The sequence below is a fragment of the Chiloscyllium punctatum genome, chromosome 7 (assembly GCF_047496795.1).
Source record: "Chiloscyllium punctatum isolate Juve2018m chromosome 7, sChiPun1.3, whole genome shotgun sequence".
Taxonomy (NCBI): Eukaryota; Metazoa; Chordata; class Chondrichthyes; order Orectolobiformes; family Hemiscylliidae; genus Chiloscyllium; species Chiloscyllium punctatum.
In genome coordinates, this window is record NC_092745.1 from 83,859,195 (window position 1) to 83,878,443 (window position 19,249).

Consider the following 19,249-nt stretch of genomic DNA (forward strand, 5'->3'; position numbering starts at 1 on the left):
AAAAGAGGACAATGATTGAGCCTATGATTAAACAAAATAGTTTAAGTCCTTTCACCTGGCATAAACAACGCAAAAGAGTAAAAATTGAACTGAAGCAATTATCATTTTCCATACCATGATTTTACATCTGGTGCTTTCATGGGAGGTTGAGGAGTCTGCCTGTACCAGGTCACTGGGGCGGTTGCTGAATGTATGCTACACCCTGTATTAAAATCCACCATATAATTCTCAGGTCAATTGTGAAAATATTGCTTGAAGTAACGCTCATAATTAACTTGAAGAATCACATTGAGCAGCACAGTTTAACAGGAGACACCAGTTCAAATAACACACAGTTTAAAGAAACAAATCAGTGAGCAAGTTAGTGCTAAAGGGTCAACATCTGCTTGTAAGGCAGTTGTTCCTTATTCACTACAGCAAACTGGCAATTTCCCAGAATTTGTGGCTGCGTCTTCAGCAGAAAAATAGATAAATGTGTTACATTTTTAGATGAATGTGAGCAACATTGGAATAGCAGTACATATTTATTGCCCTTCCCTAGGTGCCCTGAGGACATTTTCAGTAAATCACGCAGATTTACAATGGCGTGAATAATGGCAGGTTCCCTCCCAGAGAGACAGCAGTGAACTGTATTTTACAACAATATTTTATTGCAATTTTTTCTTTGGCTGATCCACAAATAATCTGATTTTTAAAAAAAAATCAGTTTAACGGTTTGAAAGCTGAAAGGATTTGAATCCAGAACCTCTCAACTACACGTTCAGTCCCACTATCTAGTGATTACTCTACTGTACTTCTATACTAATCGGCTTATAGACCCTACCAACCTATTTAAAATCAATGCCTTCAAAAATGATTTCCTTATGCACTGGTTCTTGTGTTGTGCTGGAATTATGTGCTATCTGTTCTAAATTTTGGCTTTTAAAATAAGCATACATTGAAACGTGAGACAGTTAACTGAAAACCTTATGTTTGAGGGGTACTCCATTCATTGCTTGACTATGGACACTCTTTCATTTCATGGTATCTATACATGTCCCTTAGCAACATACCATCATGTCTAATCAGCTAGAAATTGTGTCTTTAGGTTTGATCAGCTCTTCGAGTTTCTCCATTTCCAAATACTTGCCAATTTTTCTGAACTCATGCCACTAGTGGGCAACCTTGCCTGCTGTAAACACATTTGTAAAACATGGGTCACATTGCCAATGATTTTCTGATATGCCCAGCTGCTGGGCAAGGTTCCCCACTGATGGTGTTAACTTGGAAAATTATCCCCTTAAAGCAAAACACGATACATATTGGAGAAATGTAACACAAGTAATTCTGCCTGCAGGAGAGCAAGGCCCCAGCAGGAGTTGCATGACAATAAACAATATGATCCCTTACCCCAACCCCCAAAATGATATGATAGACAGATGATAATGTTCTGTTTGTGTTGATGTGCTTTAGTCCTGTACCTTGAATATACTTATAAATATAATGTACTGTAACTTCCAAAACTTAGCTTGCAATAAATCCTCCATTTATAACAAGTGAAAATACAACAGAGATGGGAAATAATAATTTACATTACTTGTCAGACAGGAAACCCACGTGAAATTGCTGATTTTACATTTTGTCCAATATTACTGAATTAAATTAGCTTCATTGTCACATGTAGTCAAATGAGTACTGTGATAAGTTTACAGTCGCCACATTACATTGCCATCTTAGGTACAAAGATGCCTAGGTACAGATAGGAATAAATTAGAAAAATAAAGTAGTAAAACATTAAGGATATCAATCTTTCCAACCCAGTCCATGCCAGCACCTAGCATCAAGAGAGACCTCCACCACCTAGTTCAATGAAGATTAAAAGCAGACAGTGCGTAAAATTAGTGTTATACTCAATCTCTTCAGTTTCCCAAACAACCCAAAATTTTGAGCTAATATCCTCCATCATCCTTGCAATGCTAGGGGACCATTTCTCATATCTTTTAAAATGAAAATGGGTGAATATACCAGTCAAGAAGTGCAAAAGTTAGATTTAAACATGAAATGGAAAGTGCTTAAACACTAGATACAAAAATCTGAAAGAACAGAGGTTGCTGGATATTTAAAACGAAAACAGGAATTACTGTAAAACTTAAACATTAAACATCATTGCTTAAGCATTATCGGTATACTGGGGCAATCAAGAAGATTATGCAAATCAAGCTTTTCAGATTCCTGAAAATTTGTATTTTAAACCTCAAATGTTTGTTCCTCAACTTTTTACTGATGTCTGACGGCCCTGTTCATGTGCGAAGCTGGCATTACATTAATTATCATGAGGGTGCTCACGTTGTATCATTTGCTATCTATAATTGTAAACAATGCTGTATATATCCTTCAGTTCTTATTCAGAAAGAAGAACGTTTGCTATTAACATCCAAAAAAACCTAACAATTTTGGTGCTGATGAATTATGAAAAGGAGAAGAGCAAAAAATGTCACCTAATGGACCAGTTTTCTTTTGTCAACACTAATGGTTTGAAGTATGCATGAAGAATTTTGGAAGCAAAAGGATGTATACCTTGTTTTGGATTGTTTCCTACAATATAAAAGGGCAATTACATTATTCATAAGCATAACGTAACAATGTACACCCCTTTAACAATGGTCTGTACACTACCTCTCTTCCTGGTTTCAGAATAGTTGTAGCTGAAACTGTGTTGCTGGAAAAGCGCAGCAGGTCAGGCAGCATCCAAGGAGCAGGAGAATCGACGTTTCAGGCATGAGCCCTTCTTCAGGAATGAGGAAAGTGTGTCCAGCAGGCTAAGATAAAGGTAGGGAGGAGGGACTAGGGGGTGGAGCGTTGGAAATGCGATAGGTGGAAGGAGGTTAAGGTGAGGGTGATGGGCCGGATTGTGGGTCTGTTTGAGAACGTGGCTGAAGAGCTTCTGGGCAGAGGAGATGACCTGGGGTGTGCAGTGAGAGAGGGACTCACTGAAATCCTTATAGAGGGAGGAAGTGAGCTTCTTCAAGGAAGGCATCCTTGCAAGAGGATTCGCAGTAGGTTAAAATCTTCGAGGAGAAAGTGAGGACTGCAGATGCTGGAGATCAGAGCTGAAAATGTGTTGCTGGAAAAGTGCAGCAGGTCAGGAATAGTTGTACCCAACCAAAGACTATATCTAAAGACAAGAATAGTTGATTTTGATTTTTAAATTGTTTAATCCATTTTGATACATAATGAATCTCAAAGAACATTTGATCATTCATGGCATAAACATTCAAATTTTCCTGAAAATGATGAATGAAACAATTTTATTTAATATGAAAAAACTGGAAACATCACACATAATAAGAATGGAAATGTAGTTACACTGTGGAACAATAATCGGACAAGTTCAGATGTAGCTTGCTATGTCATAACTAATACAACCTAAATAAGAATTTAGAAATTATTTTCCAGGATAGCATTTTCAATCAAAAATCCTTTCTTCCTTTTACTATAGGGTATATATTTCTGCGCAACTATTTTTAAAATTCATGATATTGTAAATCATTATACATGCTACTATGTACAAGCCTCTTACTAACGTATATTGAAACTTTTTTTAACATGTTCTTCTGATTTGAAGTATCAAGAGAGACCTCCACCACCTAGTTCAATGAAGATTAAAAGCAGACAGTGCGTAAAATCAGTGTTATTCTCAATCTCTTCAGTTTCCCAAACAGCCCAAAATTTTGAGCTAATATCCTCCATCATCCTTGCAATGTTAGGGGACCATTTCTCATATCTTTTAAAATGAAAATGGATGAATATACCAGTCAACATGAGAGTATTTTAAACCTAAATGCAGTATAAGTTGCTTGTCTGAAGAAAATAAAGGCAAAAGTATGCTATTGATGCACATTACTATTTTATTTATTGAAAATATAATGTGTTGATATTACATAATATGGATATTAGCCCAAGTTTGAAAAGAGTAGGAGTGAAGTTTTGTGGTCTTAGAAGACTAATTTGAGTTGAATTCCATGAGATAAATTTTTATTTACAAAAATACAAGGACATTATGTACTTCTTGTGACTGCCACAATGACAAACTCTCAATCGTGCTGATAAGCAATAATTTCACACATGCTGTAGTTTCATTGATAATTTCTCTTAAGTGTTGTTGGCAGATGCTGTAATATCAACAGCAAAGGATATTTAATACAAAGATCTGGCTAATATTTGATTCTATTTACTGGTGAAGTAAGAGTGTGAGAGGAATGAGGAAAATTCCAGTCGTAAGAATCTAATGTTTGTGTTGAAATTATATAAATGGGTAAGAATTGTTTAATCACCACATGCAGCAATATTGTAGGTATATTTGTAAATGAGTTCTCTCGTTGTTAGTTCAAAATAAGTCATAAATTTATCCTTTTAGATAATACATGTGAAAATATCTACAGAAAGAACAATTTTCTGCAAATTGTCAATGTTGCAACACACTGGCCAGAACAATTCAACTAATCTACGATTATTAAACTGAATAGCAAATTAAATTGCAATATTGGGCTTACCTCAAATTGAATTATTTTTCTTGTAGAGGTAATTATTTTGTATCCTACTTGTATCTGAAAGATAACTTTAATTATTTGATTTTTTTTTAGGAACCTCCACTTGCAGGCATCTTTTACTCACTTTAATGGTCATTATATAGGGATTTATCATTCACCATTGAAGTTTAACATACATTCAAAATATGTTTTTTAGTACTTCACAATAAGTCACTCAACAGGGCATAAACAATAGAATCTGCATTTTCTGGTTGAGCAGCTGGCGAGCAATTATTAGAGTGGCGAAATACCTGAAAGAAATATTTAAGATTGTCATCATTTGCATATAAAGGTAGTCAGCGATTCTGTATTTTGCATTTTGAAGCATTTACCCTAGACATTTGCAAACACATAACCTTTCTTAAGGCGGCCTGGTTAAGGTCTTGATACAGAAGTACAGCAGATATACCTATCCTTTTTTTCATTACATTGTCTAGTCACCCATTTGCCTCCATGTTGGACAAGAGTACATCTCAGCTGAATATTTCCTCGTATTGAAGGTTTATTTTTCTTCCAATTTGTAAAGGTTACTGGTCTTCCATTAGTCCATCTCCATTTTCCAGAGCCAGTCTCGACTATTAAACCTGCAATGGAAATATTTAAAAATAATACAATCTACCTTGCCAATGTGTACACTGGAATTCACATTTAACTTAATATGAACATACACACATTTGTCTACAACACATATAATATTTTTTAACCAGATCAGTTATCATACTTTTGCAGAAGCTATATTACAAGTATTTACATTGTTAAACACTCACGTATGCTCATACATGACTATCATTTATCAATAAATTGCTCCATTTCATTCTAAAACCATTGATGATGCTTGTCAAAAATGATTTGCTGTAAATGCAGTCTCCTAAAATACCCCAAATTGAAGCCTGCATCACCCTAAACGTCCTTAAAAAGTTGAAGGTCAACAACAAAAATGCAAAGAAAAACTGCAGTTGATTTTGATACTTGGGTAGTTTTAAGGGATTAAAAGTAAAAGTAAAGTCACCGCTGTCTTTCCACACTATAGGGCTGCTCTCTCATTAGAGAGAAATGACTGTTAACCTGAGGGTCACCACACCTAAGGTAAAGGGAGAGGTTGAGGAGGAGAGTCGTTTATGATAACCTGAGGAATTGAACCCACACTGCTGGCATTTCTCTGCACTGCAAACCAGCCATCCCGCCACCTGAGCAAACTGACACCAACATCCACCTTAATCACTTACTGCTTTATACAGACTGCTATAAGGGTGTAAAATTCAAGGTGGAAATGATGGGAACTGGGATGGGTGATGCCATTCACTTGTAAACCTATTCTTTTCATGACTATACTCATGAAGACGAGAGCACATTTTATTCTAACCATCAGTTCAATTATAAAACTTCACATAGCACACAATGGCTAGATCCCTGACTCCTGTTTTCTAGCTGATTGCTCAACTCAACATCTTCCCATCTATTCAACCAAGATTTTGGTGTCACAGAGCATAACTATTCTTATAAAGATGTATAAATTAACTTTGCTGTGGTCTAAATGATTGAAATTAATTTGATCATGCAATAATGATATCTTGTCAAAATGGAGTAGTTCTGCTCTACACGGCAAAAGATTGAGAAATCGATAACAAAAGAAAGAGGAGCAGGACTAGGCATCTAGCACCGTTATTATATAAGATCACGACTGATCTGACCTTGGCCTCAATTCCTCTTCCATATCAGCTCCTCATAAGCTTCAACTCCTTGAAATGTCAAAAATATATCTACCTCATCTTTAAATATGTACTGTGAACTAGCTCCACATTAGTCTGAGGTAGAGAATTCCAGACATTCACTGATCTCAGAAGAAATTTCTTCACATCTCAGTTTTAAATCAGTGTCCCCTTATTCGGCAACTATGTCCCTTTTCTCACCCACGAATGGGAACAATTTTCAGCATCTACCCTATCAAAGTCCCCAATAATCTTAAAAGTTTTGATCATTCTACCCCTTATTCTTCCAAACTGTAATGAATAAAGGCCTAACTTGTTTAGCTGTTCTCGATAAGTCAAACCCTTCATTCTAGATATGAGCCTCATGAATCTCTTTTGAACTGCTTTCAATGGCAGTACACCATTGTTAAATACCGGAACCAAAACTGTGCACAGCACTTCAGTTGTAGCCTCAACTGCACCTTATACACTTGTGACAAGATTTTCGTGTTTGTGAACTCCAAACCTGAGCAATAAAGGCCAACATTCTATATGCCTTGTTAATAACTTGCTGGACCCACATACTAACTTGTTATGTCTCACAGACAAGAACACTAGATCCTATCCTCTGCAATTTTTTGGTGTCTTTATCACCAGAAAAATAATACTCTGCCTTGTGATTCTCCCTGCCAAGTTTTTACCCACTCACTCAACCAATCTATATCCCTTTGGAGATTCCTTATGTCCTCATCATAATATGCCTTCCAGCCTGAAGAAAGGTCACTGAACCCAAAATGTTAACTCTGCTTTCTCACCACTGATGTTTATCTAAGAGTACAATGGGATCTTGATCAACTGGGCCAATGAGCTGAGGAGTGCCAGATGGAGTTTAATTCGGATAAAGGAAAGATTTTGCATTTTGGTAAGATGAACAAGGACAGGACTTATACAGTTACTGGTAGGGCCCTGGGGAGTGTTGTCCAACAGAGACACCTTGTGGTTCAGGTACATAGTTCCTTAAAAGTTGTGTCATAAGTAGACAGGGTGGCAAAGAAGGCATTGAAGACACACTTGCCTTCATTGCTCAGACCATTAAGGGCAGGAGTTGGGACATCATGGTGTGGTTGTACTGGACATTAGTGAGTCCACTTTTGGAGTACCGTGTACAGTTCTGGCTGCCATTCCATCGGAAGAACATTATTAAATTGAAGAAGGTTCAGAATAGATCTACAAGGATGTATACAGGACTGGATGGTTTGAGTTATAAGGAGGGGCTGGATAGGCTGGGATGCTTTTCACTGGAGCATAGGAGGTTGAGGGGAGATCTTATAGATGTTTATAAATTCATGACGGGCATTGATAAGGTGAATAGCAAAGATCTTTTCCCTAGGATAGGAGTGTTCAAAACTAGAGGGCACAATTTTAAGGTAAGACAGGAAAGATTTAAAAGGGACCTGAGAGGCAACGTTTTTAGAAACACTAGTTCAGTTAAGGAAAGTTGATCAGCATGGATGAGTTGGGCTGAAGGGCCTGTGTCCATGCGGTATGATTCTAAGACTCTAATTAGGCCATTCAGCTCATCAAGTCTGCTCCACTATTCAATCATGACTCATATGTTTCTCAACCACATCCTCCTGCTTTGCCTCCCTGACCCTTGATCTCCTTACGAATCAAGAACTTATCTCTTTCTTAAATACACTCAACGACTTGGCCTCCACTGCCCTTTGTGGCAAAAAGTTCCACAGATGAACTACTCTCTAGATGAAGAAATTCCTCCTCATCTCAGTTCTGAAGCTGTGCCCTCAGGGTCTAGTCTCTCCTACTCGTGGAAACATCTTTGCCATGTTCACTCTATCAAGGCCTCTCAGTATCCTGTAAGTTTCAATCAGATCTTCTCTCATCCTTTTAAACTCCAGGATGAATTTCTGTTGTACCTCTCGAAATGCCCTAGAAACTCCTGCAATGTTTTCTTCCGTGCTAGGCATTCCTTGTAATCATCTCTGGCCAGATCCTTCCTCCTGTCTTTGTAGTTACCTTTACTCAATTGTAATACAGTTACATCTGATTCCAGCTTCTTCCTCTCAAATTGCAGAATGAATTCTATCACGTTATTGTCATTGCCCCCTTTACCATAAGCTCCCTAATTAAGTCTCCATCATTATACATCACCAAATCCAGAATTACCTGTTCCCTAGTGAGCTCTACCACAAGTTGCTGCAAAGAAAATCTCATCGACTTTCCACAAATTCCATTTCTTGGGATCTACTACTAACCTGATTTTCCCAGTCCACTTGCATATTGAAGTACCCCATGATTATTTTCTATCTCCTCATTTATTTTCTGCCCCACATCCGGACGACTGCTTGGGGGCCGGGACATAACTCTGATCAGGATCTTTTTTCCTTTGAGGTTCCTCAACTCTACTCACACAAATTCAATACCTTCTGATTTTATGTCATTTCTTCATATCAATTTAATTTCACTTCTTACTAACAAGGCAGCCCCACCCCCTCTACCCATCTTCCTGTCCTTCCAATAGGATGTGTATCCTTGGATGTTTAGCTCTCAGCCCTGATCCACTTACAGCCACGTCTGTGATACTCAGAACATCGTACCCGCTAATTTCAATTTGCTCTACGGGCTCATCTCTCATTTTGCATATTGCATGTATTTAAGTACAACGCCCTAGTCCTGTGTTGACTCCCCTCCTTCTCGTAGTTGTTCCCTTATCTGCTGTATCTGAAGTTAGGTTCCTGACGCCTTCCATGCTCTATGTCTTAATACTTGTTCTGGAAACTTTAATACCATCTGCTGAGCCTTCCCCCCTTGAACTTTTTCCATTATTCTCATCAGTACCTTGCTAATCTGATGTCTTTGGGATGTTTATAATGTCCTCCACAGCGAAGACTGATGCAAACTATTGATTTAAATTATCTGCCATTTCCCTTATTTCTATTATCAAATACGCAGTTGCATCCACCAAGGGTGTCATACTCATTCACTCTCTGTGTCATAAATTGACCAGTTTTGATCAGAATTTTTACTGTAGGTAAAGCCTAAGGTACTTGCATAGTCTGTTACAGAGTTAAAATTTAATCTATGGTTTTGGTTACAAATGCTTTAAGTTTTCCCCAAAAATTGAACATTTGGCATCAGAAAGATAAAAACAATGACTGCAGATGCTGGAAACCAGATTCTGGATTAGTGGTGCTGGAAGAGCACTGCAGTTCAGGCAGCATCCAAGGAGCAGCGAAATCGATGTTTCGGGCAAAAGCCCTTCATCAGGAATAAAGGCAGTGAGCCTGAAGCATGGAAAGATAAGCTAGAGGAGGGTGGGGGTGGGGAGAAAGTAGCATAGAGTACAATGGGTCAGTGGGGGAGGGGATGAAGGTGGTAGGTCAGGGAGGAGAGGGTGGAGTGGATAGACGGAAAAGGAGATAGGCAGGTAGGACAAGTCCGGACAAGTCATGGGGACAGTGCTGAGCTGGAAGTTTGGAACTAGGGTGAGGTGGGGGAAGGGGAAATGAGGAAACTGTCGAAGTCCACATTGATGCCCTGGGGTTGAAGTGTTCCGAGGCGGAAGATGAGGCGTTCTTCCTCCAGGCGTCTGGTGGTGAGGGAGCGGCGGTGAAGGAGGCCCAGTGCCTCCATGTCCTCGGCAGAGTGGAAGGGGCAGTTGAAATATTGGGCCATGGGGCGGTGTGGTTGATTGGTGCGGGTGTCCCAGAGATGTTCCCTAAAGCGTTCTGCTAGGAGGCGCCCAGTCTCCCCAGTGTAAAGGAGACCGCATCGGGAGCAACGGATACCACAGAACACACCAGATGGCCTCCTTCTTTAGAGACTGCAATTTCCCTTCCCACGTGGTTAAAGATGCCCTCCAACGCATCTCATCTAAATACCGCACCTTCGCCCTCAGACCCCACCCCTCCAACCGTAACAAGAACAGAACGCCCCTGGTGCTCACCTTCCACCCTACCAACCTTCACATAAACTAAATCATCCACCGACATTTCCGCCACCTCCAAACAGACCCCACCACCAGGGATATATTTCCCTCCCCACCCCTTTCCGCCTTCCACAAAGACCGTTCCCTCCGTGACTACATGGTCAGGTCCACGCCCCCCTACAACCCACCCTCCCATCCTGGCACTTTCTCCTGCCACCGCAGGAACTGTAAAACCTGTGCCCACACCTCCTCCCTCACCTCTATCAAAGGCCCTAAAAGAGCCTTCCACATCCATCAAAGTTTTACTTGCACATCCACTAATATCATTTACTGTATCCGTTGCTCCTGATGCGGTCTCCTCTACATTGGGGAGACTGGGCACCTCCTAGCAGAGCACTTTAGGGAACATCTCCGGGACACCCGCACCAATCAACCACACCGCCCCGTGGCCCAACATTTCAACTCCCCCTCCCACTCTGCCGAGGGCATGGAGGTCCTGGGCCTCCTTCACCGCCGCTCCCTCACCACCAGACGCCTGGAGGAAGAACGCCTCATCTTCCGCCTCGGAACACTTCAACCCCAGGGCATCAATGTGGACTTCGACAGTTTCCTCATTTCCCCTTCCCCCACCTCACCCTAGTTCCAAACTTCCAGCTCAGCACTGTCCCTATGACTTGTCCAGACTTGTCCTACCTGCCTATCTCCTTTTCCGTCTATCCACTCCACCCTCTCCTCCCTGACCTATCACCTTCATCCCCTCCCCCACTCACCCATTGTACTCTATGCTACTTTCTCCCCACCCCAACCCTCCTGTAGCTTATCTCTCCACGCTTCACGCTCACTGCCTTTATTCCTGATGAAGGGCTTTTGCCCGAAACGTCGATTTCGAAGCTCCTTGGATGCTGCCTGAACTGCTGTGCTCTTCCAGCACCACTAATCCAGAATTTGGCATCAGAAGCCCACCCATAGACAAATTCAATTGCTGTTACTTCAATATACTGTATTTCTAACCTTGAGAAGAATGTATATATATCACAATTCCTGAATTTCTGTCCATATACATACCAATCCAAAATGACTGTCTTCTGGCAAACTTCCAAAGCCATTTCAGTTCTTTTCTGGAATGTACACTGACTAAATTAGCATTAAACCTATACACAGAAAATAACAAGAATTAATTACCATCTCTTTCTTTAAAAAGTAACTGTTTAACATATTATAATTTACATTGTGACAATGCCAGAAAATGACAATAGAGGTAGATTCTAATAAGAAGCATTATATTATTAAAAGCTAATATTAAAATAATTATCGGGGATAAATTGCAGAAGGTAGTGTGCAAAGTGCTTTTTTATGTTGACTATTTGGCTTACTTTATATTCTGTATCAGTTTGAAAATAAATATTGGGAAGCATTTAAATCATATAAATGTACCCATAACCCCAAAATATCCAAAGGTGCTTTTTAGCCAATTAAGAAGTTCTAATTAATTACTACACTGATGGAACATTAGTTGAAGGTTCAACTGAAAGATAGCACCTCTAATCTTTCAGTGTTCCCTCAGTGCTACACTGGATTGTCAGCCTGGATTTGTACTCAGGTCTCTAGAAGGGGACTTGAACTTATAATACCTGAGGAGGAAGTGTCATCCTGCATATTGACTGCTATTATTTCAGCATCTTGTTAATCAAGTAGCCATCGTCCATCTACTTCACATTACTCAGACTATGTTTTCACAGTATTGTTACTTTCTCTTTCTCCTTGAAATCAAGAAGATTTGCTGAAATCAAGATCTTTGCATCATCTCCTAGTTTAATTACTTTTTATAATGATATTCAAAACTTAAGCCATCCACCTTAAGCTCAAGCTAAGTTCTATGTTCATTCAGTCTTTCATCTTTCTACAATGTAACAGTTTTCAAAATCCAAACTTGGCTTCACTCAATTATGATACTACGACTTTTCTAATTTTCTGTCCTATGTATTTCAACAGTTGGTGATATCTCAGATTATACACCTTGCCTCCTTAACTAAAATGTGAGTTGTAGTACACTCATCCAGGATAACATATTACTAAATCAGTTACCAGATCTAGGAATATATAAAATAGGTTACAGATGGCTTCATGTCAATGTTTTCAATTCACTAAACAAAGGGCTAATTAAATATAGGTCTGAAGTCTGATACAAAACTTATCAACATAGTAATTTACTGTAAATTAATACTATATATTATTGAATAAAATCTTGTGTAGTAACACCAACATGTTTTTAACTCAAAAGCCATTCATCAACTCTAGTATTGGAACAGTCATAGTAATGCAGTTCCTGATAAAAAGAGATTAGAACTGCCCATTATTCTTGAGAGAACAGTCCTTTGCTTTCTTATCATTAATTGTCTACTATTGGCTTAAACTTGATATCCTTAAGTAGATGCCTTAGAGGTTTTGAAATGAACTTCACCAAGTGAATCTTTATTAATCAGTTGACAGGAATTGCTCACATTTGTCTACAGGCCATTTCAGCTCCTTGCCAGGTTGCATTTCTCTCAGGATTCAAAATATAACAATGTTTCTTGTGCTGGGTCCAGCCTGAAGGACATTCCATTTGTTGATTTGCCTGTAAGTATGCAAAATTGTAATTGCTGCTTAACATTTGTTTCAAATATGCTGTAGTTTTCAAATAAAAGTAATTGAAATCTCCTTGACTCTGAGGTAGACCAAAAATGTATACTTTTTGAAACTTTTTAAAACTCTAAGCACTGAGGATATGCAGAACACATGCAGGAAATGAACATTACGCCAGGTTTAATCCGTCCTTCTGTTCTGAGTTAGTGGATCTCAACCAGGGCACTGGGGCAGGGAACAATAATTAGATACATGGCCCCAAGGCTAAGGAGGGGAAACAAAGTCATGTTCCCATCCTGATTACAATCTAATGGCCCTTCCTGGAAACTAAGTACTTGGACATTAAATGAGAAGATAACCAGGTTTAGTCATGATGTACTCTGTGGTTTCAATGTTTACTGTCTTGGCCTCAAACGTAGAGCATGATTACTTTTGGGAGGTACTAAGTGCTGCTACCTCTAATAGAACTACACTACGGTTTAAGCTTTCATGGGACATGGATGACAACAGGAAGAAAGTGAAACAACCTCTCTGTTATTTTCAAATGGAAAACACCACTGCTCAATGTCTGTGTTGGCAGAAATTTAATGCCCTCCCCCAAAGGGAATTGGAGATAGGGGCATTTCATGTGCTCGGAGAAAGTGAGAACTACAGATGCTGGAGATCAGAGTCAAAAGGTATGGTGCTGGAAAAGCCCAGCTGGTCAGGCAGCATCCGAGGAGCAGGAGAATCGATGTTTCGAGCATAAGTTCTTCATCAGTGCATTCCATGTGCTGAAAGGGTGATGATTCGGAACCCTGCAATGTTCTCACCTCTGCCCCAGTTAAATCCATGGCAGAAAGGCTCATGGAAACCCATCCCAGCCCACTGACAATTGAAACTATTGAGTGGATAATTAATACCCATTTAAGGATCTCTTCCTGCCACTTCTGGAATTTAACCAGAAGCTGGCTAGGCAGTGACCTTGTAGAAAACCCAGAAGGCAAGCTTGTTAAGTGGGGATCGAGAGAGGGTTAAGGGACCCAGCTCCAAGAAGGATGAGCAGTTGCCCACTGAGAGCCACCTCTCCTGCTCTTGATACAGATTCCATTTCCTCCGCTCCATGACCCTCAGGCTGTGCTTGTTCACCTATAGCCGAAATCACTCAGTAATCCTAAACCTCTCCCTCATGCATCACCAGATGACGCCTCTACTCTTCCAGTGGCATGGCCTGCAACTGGCAGGTGCAGGTCTCTGGTTGGCTGCAGTCCCGGGCAGTGGGATATCTACCTCCAGTGCCTTTTGTCCTGGGGAAGGCCTGCCACTTACTACTTAATACCAGTGGATTTCTCAAGAAGGGAAGAAGTTTCTGTTTACTTGCCAGCCAATGGGTGAGATCCCATCACCTACATGGAATGCATTGCTCCTTAAAGAAAAATAATTTGCTGCACTCTTTGCTTGTCCCTAACTGCCCAGAGGGCAGTTAAGAGTCAATCACATCACTGAGGATCTGGAATCACGTGTAGGCCAGACCAGGTAAAGATGACGGTTTCTTTCTCCGAAAGGACACTAATGCACCAGGTCGGTTTTTCTGACAATTGATAATGGTTTCATGGTCATCTTTAGACTCTTAATTCCAGGGATTTGTTTTTAATTGAATTCAATAAAATCAGCTGCAGTTTTGACCATAATTCTGGGTATCCCATTTTAAGATGTTCTCAAGGCCTTTGAGGAGATAAAGATGAGATTAGGATTGATGGTTATTATGAGGAGAAATTAGGTAACCTGAAATTGTACAGTAGGGGACATTCATAGAGATGTACAGCATGGAAACAGACCCTTCAGTCCAACCCATCCAGGCCGACCAGATATCCCAATCCAATTTAGTCCCACCTGCCAGCAACTGGCCCATATCCCTCCAAACCCTTCTTATTCATATACCCATCCAAATGCCTTTTAAATGTTGCAATTGTACCAGCCTCAACAATTTCCTCTGGCAGCTCATTCCATACATGTACCACCCTCTGTGTGAAAAAGTTGCCCCTTAGGTCTCTTTTATATCTTTCCCCTCTCACCCTAAACCTATGCCCTCTATGTTCTGGACTCCCCCACCCCAGGGAAAAGAATTTGCCTATTTACCCTATCCATTCTCCTCATAATTTTGTAAACCTCTATAAGGTCACCCCTCAACCCCCAATGCTCCAGGGAAAACAGTCCCAGCCTGTTCAGCCTCTCCTTATAGCTCAAATCCTCCAATCCTGGCAACAGCCTTGCAAATCTTTTCTGAACCCTTTCAAGTTTCACAACATCTTTCCGATAGGAAGGAGACCAGAATTGCACACAATATTCCAACAGTGGCCTCACAAATGTCCTGTACAGCCGCAACATGACCTCCCAACTCCTGTACTCAATACTCTGATCAATAAACGAAAGCATACCAAACGCCTTCTTCACTATCTCATTTACCTGTGACTCCATTTTCAAGGAGCTACGAACCTGCACTCCAAGGTCTCTTTGTTCAGCAATACTCCGTAGGACCTTACCATTAAGTGTATAAGTCCTGCTAAGATTTGCTTTTCCAAAATACAGCACCTCGCATTTATCTGAATTAAACTCCATCTGCCACTTCTCAGCCCATTGGCCCATCTGGTCCAGATCTTGTTGTAATCTGAGGTAACCCTCTTCGCTGTCCACTACACCTCCAATTTTGGTGTAATCTGCAAACTTACTAACTGTATCTTATGCTCGTATCCAAATCATTTATGTAAATGACAAAAAGTAGAGGACCCAGCACTGATCCTTGTGGCACTCCACTGGTCACAGGCCTCCAGTCTGAAAAACAACCCTCCTCCACCACCCACCTTTGAGCCAGATCTGTATCCAAATGGCTAGTTCCCCCTGCATTCCGTGAGATCTAACCTTGTGAATCAGTCTCCCATGGGGAACCTTGTCGAATGCCTTACTGAAGTCCATATAGATCACATCTACTGCTCTGCCCTAATCATTTCTCTTTGTTACTTCTTCAAAAAACTCAATCAAGTTTGTGAGACATGATTTCCCACGCACAAAGCCATGTTGACTATCCCTAATCAGTCCTTGCCTTTACAAATACATGTACATTCTGTCCCTCAGGATTCCCTCCAACAACTTGCCCACCACTGACGTCAGGCTCATGGGCTACAGTTCCCTGGCTTGTCCTCACCACCCTTCTTAAAAAGTGGCATCACATTAGCCAACCTCCAGTCTTCCGGCACCTCACCTGTGACTATCGATGATACAAATATCTCAGCAAGAGGCCCAGCAATCACTTCTCTACCTTCCCACAGAGTTCTTGGGTACGCCTGATCAGGTCCTGGGGATTTAACCACCTTTACGCGTTTCAAGACATCCAACACTTCCTCCTCCGTAATATGGACATTTTGCAAGGAGTCACCATCTATTTCCCTACAGTCTATATCTTCCATATCCTTTTCCACAGTAAATACTGATGCAAAATACTCATTTAGTATTTTCCCCATTTTCTGCAGCTCTACACAAAGGCCGCTTTTCTGATCTTTGAGGGGCCTTATTCTCTCCCTAGTTATCCTTTTGTCCTTAATGTATTTGTAAAAACTCTTTGGATTCTCCTTAGTTCTATTTGCCAAAGCTATCTCATGTCCCCTTTTTGACCTCCTGATTTCCCTCTTAAGTATACTCCTACTTCCTTTGTACTCTTCTAAGGATTCACTCAATTTATTCTGTCTATACCTTACATATGCTTCCTTCTTTTTCTTAACCAACCCCTCAATTTCTTTAGATTAGATTAGATTAGATTACTTACAGTGTGGAAACAGGCCCTTCGGCCCAACAAGTCCACACCGCCCCGCCGAAGCGTAACCCACCCATACCCCTACATCTACATTTACCCCTTACCTAACACTATGGGCAATTTAGCATGGCCAATTCACCTGGCCTGCACATCTTTGGAGTGTGGGAGGAAACCGGAGCACCCGGAGGAAACCCACGCAGACACGGGGAGAACGTGCAAACTCCACACAGTCAGTCGCCTAAGGCGGGAATTGAACCCGGGTCTCAGGCGCTGTGAGGCAGCAGTGCTAACCACTGTGCCACCGAGCCGCCCTCGTCATCCAGCATTCCCTATACCTACCAGCCTTTCCTTTCACCCTGACAAGAATGTACTTTTTCTGGATTCTCGTTATCTCATTTCTGAAGGCTTCCCATTTTCCAGCCGTCCCTTCACCTGCGAACATCTGCCCCCAATCAACTTTTGAAAGTTCTTGCCTAATACCATCAAAATTGGCCTAATTACCATCAATAGAAGTTTTCAAAATTATGAAGTATTTGATTGAATAGATAAAGACAAATGGATTCCATTGGCAAATGGGTTGACAATTAGATATCAGAGATTTAAAATAATTTGCAAAAGAGTTAGGGGGGATCTAAGAGAAATATTTTTGCACAGAGGGTTTTTAAAACCTGAAGCATGCAACTTGAAAGAAGTGGAAGTAAATTCCAGCAGAATTTCTGAAAGCTGATTGGAAATGTATTGAAGAGGAGCAATTTAGAAGGTGTCTCAGTGCATTAAAAAGTTCTTTGAAAGAGACAGTACAAACATTGCAAACCTGAATAGCCTGTTTCTAAGCCATGAGAATCTATGATTTTACAATTGCAGACTTATCATCCTTACTCAAAAAGCCATTATGGATATTGATTTCCCTGGTGTGAATGTTTTATTTACTACTGCATTAAGCATTTCCAGATCCTTGGTAGCATTATCATTATCCTCTAACCTATACAGCGTCCCCATTCAACCCAGTGGAATACAGCCATGTTAGAAAATGGCTGGAAACTAAAGACCCAACTTTGTGAAGATCAGACATGTCTTCTAGGACTTTTCCCAGCAAATTCTTTCTGCCCTCCTGTCATGTTTCAATACATTCATCAGTCTCTGGGCTCTGATAGCTGGGTTCTTGTAAACTAATATTGTCTCATTCATTGTGCACATAAATGCTTTCACACATATTTCCGTCAGTCAGTTGGTCCTGGATAACTATCAGTGATGTAAATTTTTGATTTTTTTTATCTTCAAAATCCAATTGTCTCTGCTACTTGTGATTCTGCCTGGGGAGGGAATACTACTTGGAACTTTATAAAGAGTCATACAGCTTGGAAACAGACCCTTTGGTCCAACTAGTCTACGCCAATCATGTTCCCAAACAAAACTACTCCCACCTGCCTGCATTTAGGTGTATGATACAGTGGTCCTTTATTTACACATTTGTATCTGATATGAAATGCTTCAATTGTTGTCACTATGAAACCTATTTCAAGATCCAATCAGATTGAAAATGACTTACTTTCTTCTAATCTTTATTAAAAATAGTTTGGCATACATGTACAACATGAGATTGGAACACGTGGAATACCCAAAGATCAGAAAGGAGGGATTCCTTATACCATGGCATCAGGTTATTACAAACATACAGGGAAATTAAGGTTAAGCAAGGGAAATGTTGATGAGGAATAAAGCTTGCAATTTACACCGGATTGACAAGTCCTTTATCTGTCTGTTCCCTCTTTCTAGGTGATCACCTTCCCCAAAAGACACTCTTTATTTCCCCAAGGAAGACTACTTGACTGCCCTGCACAGCACCACCCCTCTCCATTGCAATCTACCACTAAAAGTCCCATTACGCATAGTTGAAAGAAACCACGGCTGCCTATAAATGGAGCCACAGAGATGGACAGTACAGAATCAGACCCTTCAGTCTAACTCATCCATACTGACCCGATATCCTAAATTAATCTGGTCCTGTTTGCCAGCACTTGGCCCATATCCCTCTCAACCCTTCCTATTCATATATCCATCCACATGCCTTTTAAATGCTGTAATTGTACCAGTCCCCACCAATTCCTCTGGCAGTTCATTCCATATATCCACCACCTTTTGCTTGAAAAAATTGTGCATTAGGTCCCTTTTAAATTTTTCCCCTCTCACCCTAAACCTATGCCCTTTTGTTCTGGACTCACCCAACCCAGAGAAAAGACCTTGTCTATTTACTCTATCCATATATAAACCTCTATAATATTACCCCTCAGCCTCTGATACTCCAGGGAAAACACTCCCAGCCTATTCATCCTCTCCCTTTAGCTGAAACCTTCCAACCATAGCAACATACTTGTAAATTGTTTCTATACCTTTCAAGTTTCACAACATCCTTCCTATAGAAGAGAAACCAGAATTGCACACAATATTCCAAAAGTAGCCTCAATGTCCTGTATAGCCTTAACGTGACCTCCCAATTCCTACACTCAATGTTCTGACCAATAAAGGAAAGCATACTAAACACCTTCTTCACCATCCTATCTATCTGAGACTCAATTTTCAAGGAGCTATGAACCTGCACTCCAAGGTATCTTTGTTCATGATGAATGTCAATCTT

At 40.4% G+C, this 19,249-nt stretch overlaps 1 protein-coding gene across 3 annotated transcripts in view; it reads right to left on the reverse strand.

The window, feature by feature from the left end:
- Positions 1-3,174: 3,174 nt before the first annotated feature.
- frem1b (Fras1 related extracellular matrix 1b) overlaps positions 3,175-19,249 on the reverse strand; it is a 195,636-nt gene continuing 179,561 nt past the window's right edge. For all 3 annotated transcript variants that reach the window (XM_072574234.1, XM_072574233.1, XM_072574232.1), the window contains 3 exons: positions 12,704-12,819; positions 11,268-11,353; positions 3,175-5,152 (listed from right to left, as the gene is read on the reverse strand). In XM_072574234.1, coding sequence (XP_072430335.1) covers positions 4,944-5,152; positions 11,268-11,353; positions 12,704-12,819 — 411 coding nt within the window. In that variant the 3' untranslated portion in view covers positions 3,175-4,943. The remainder of the gene's footprint in view (positions 5,153-11,267; positions 11,354-12,703; positions 12,820-19,249) is intronic.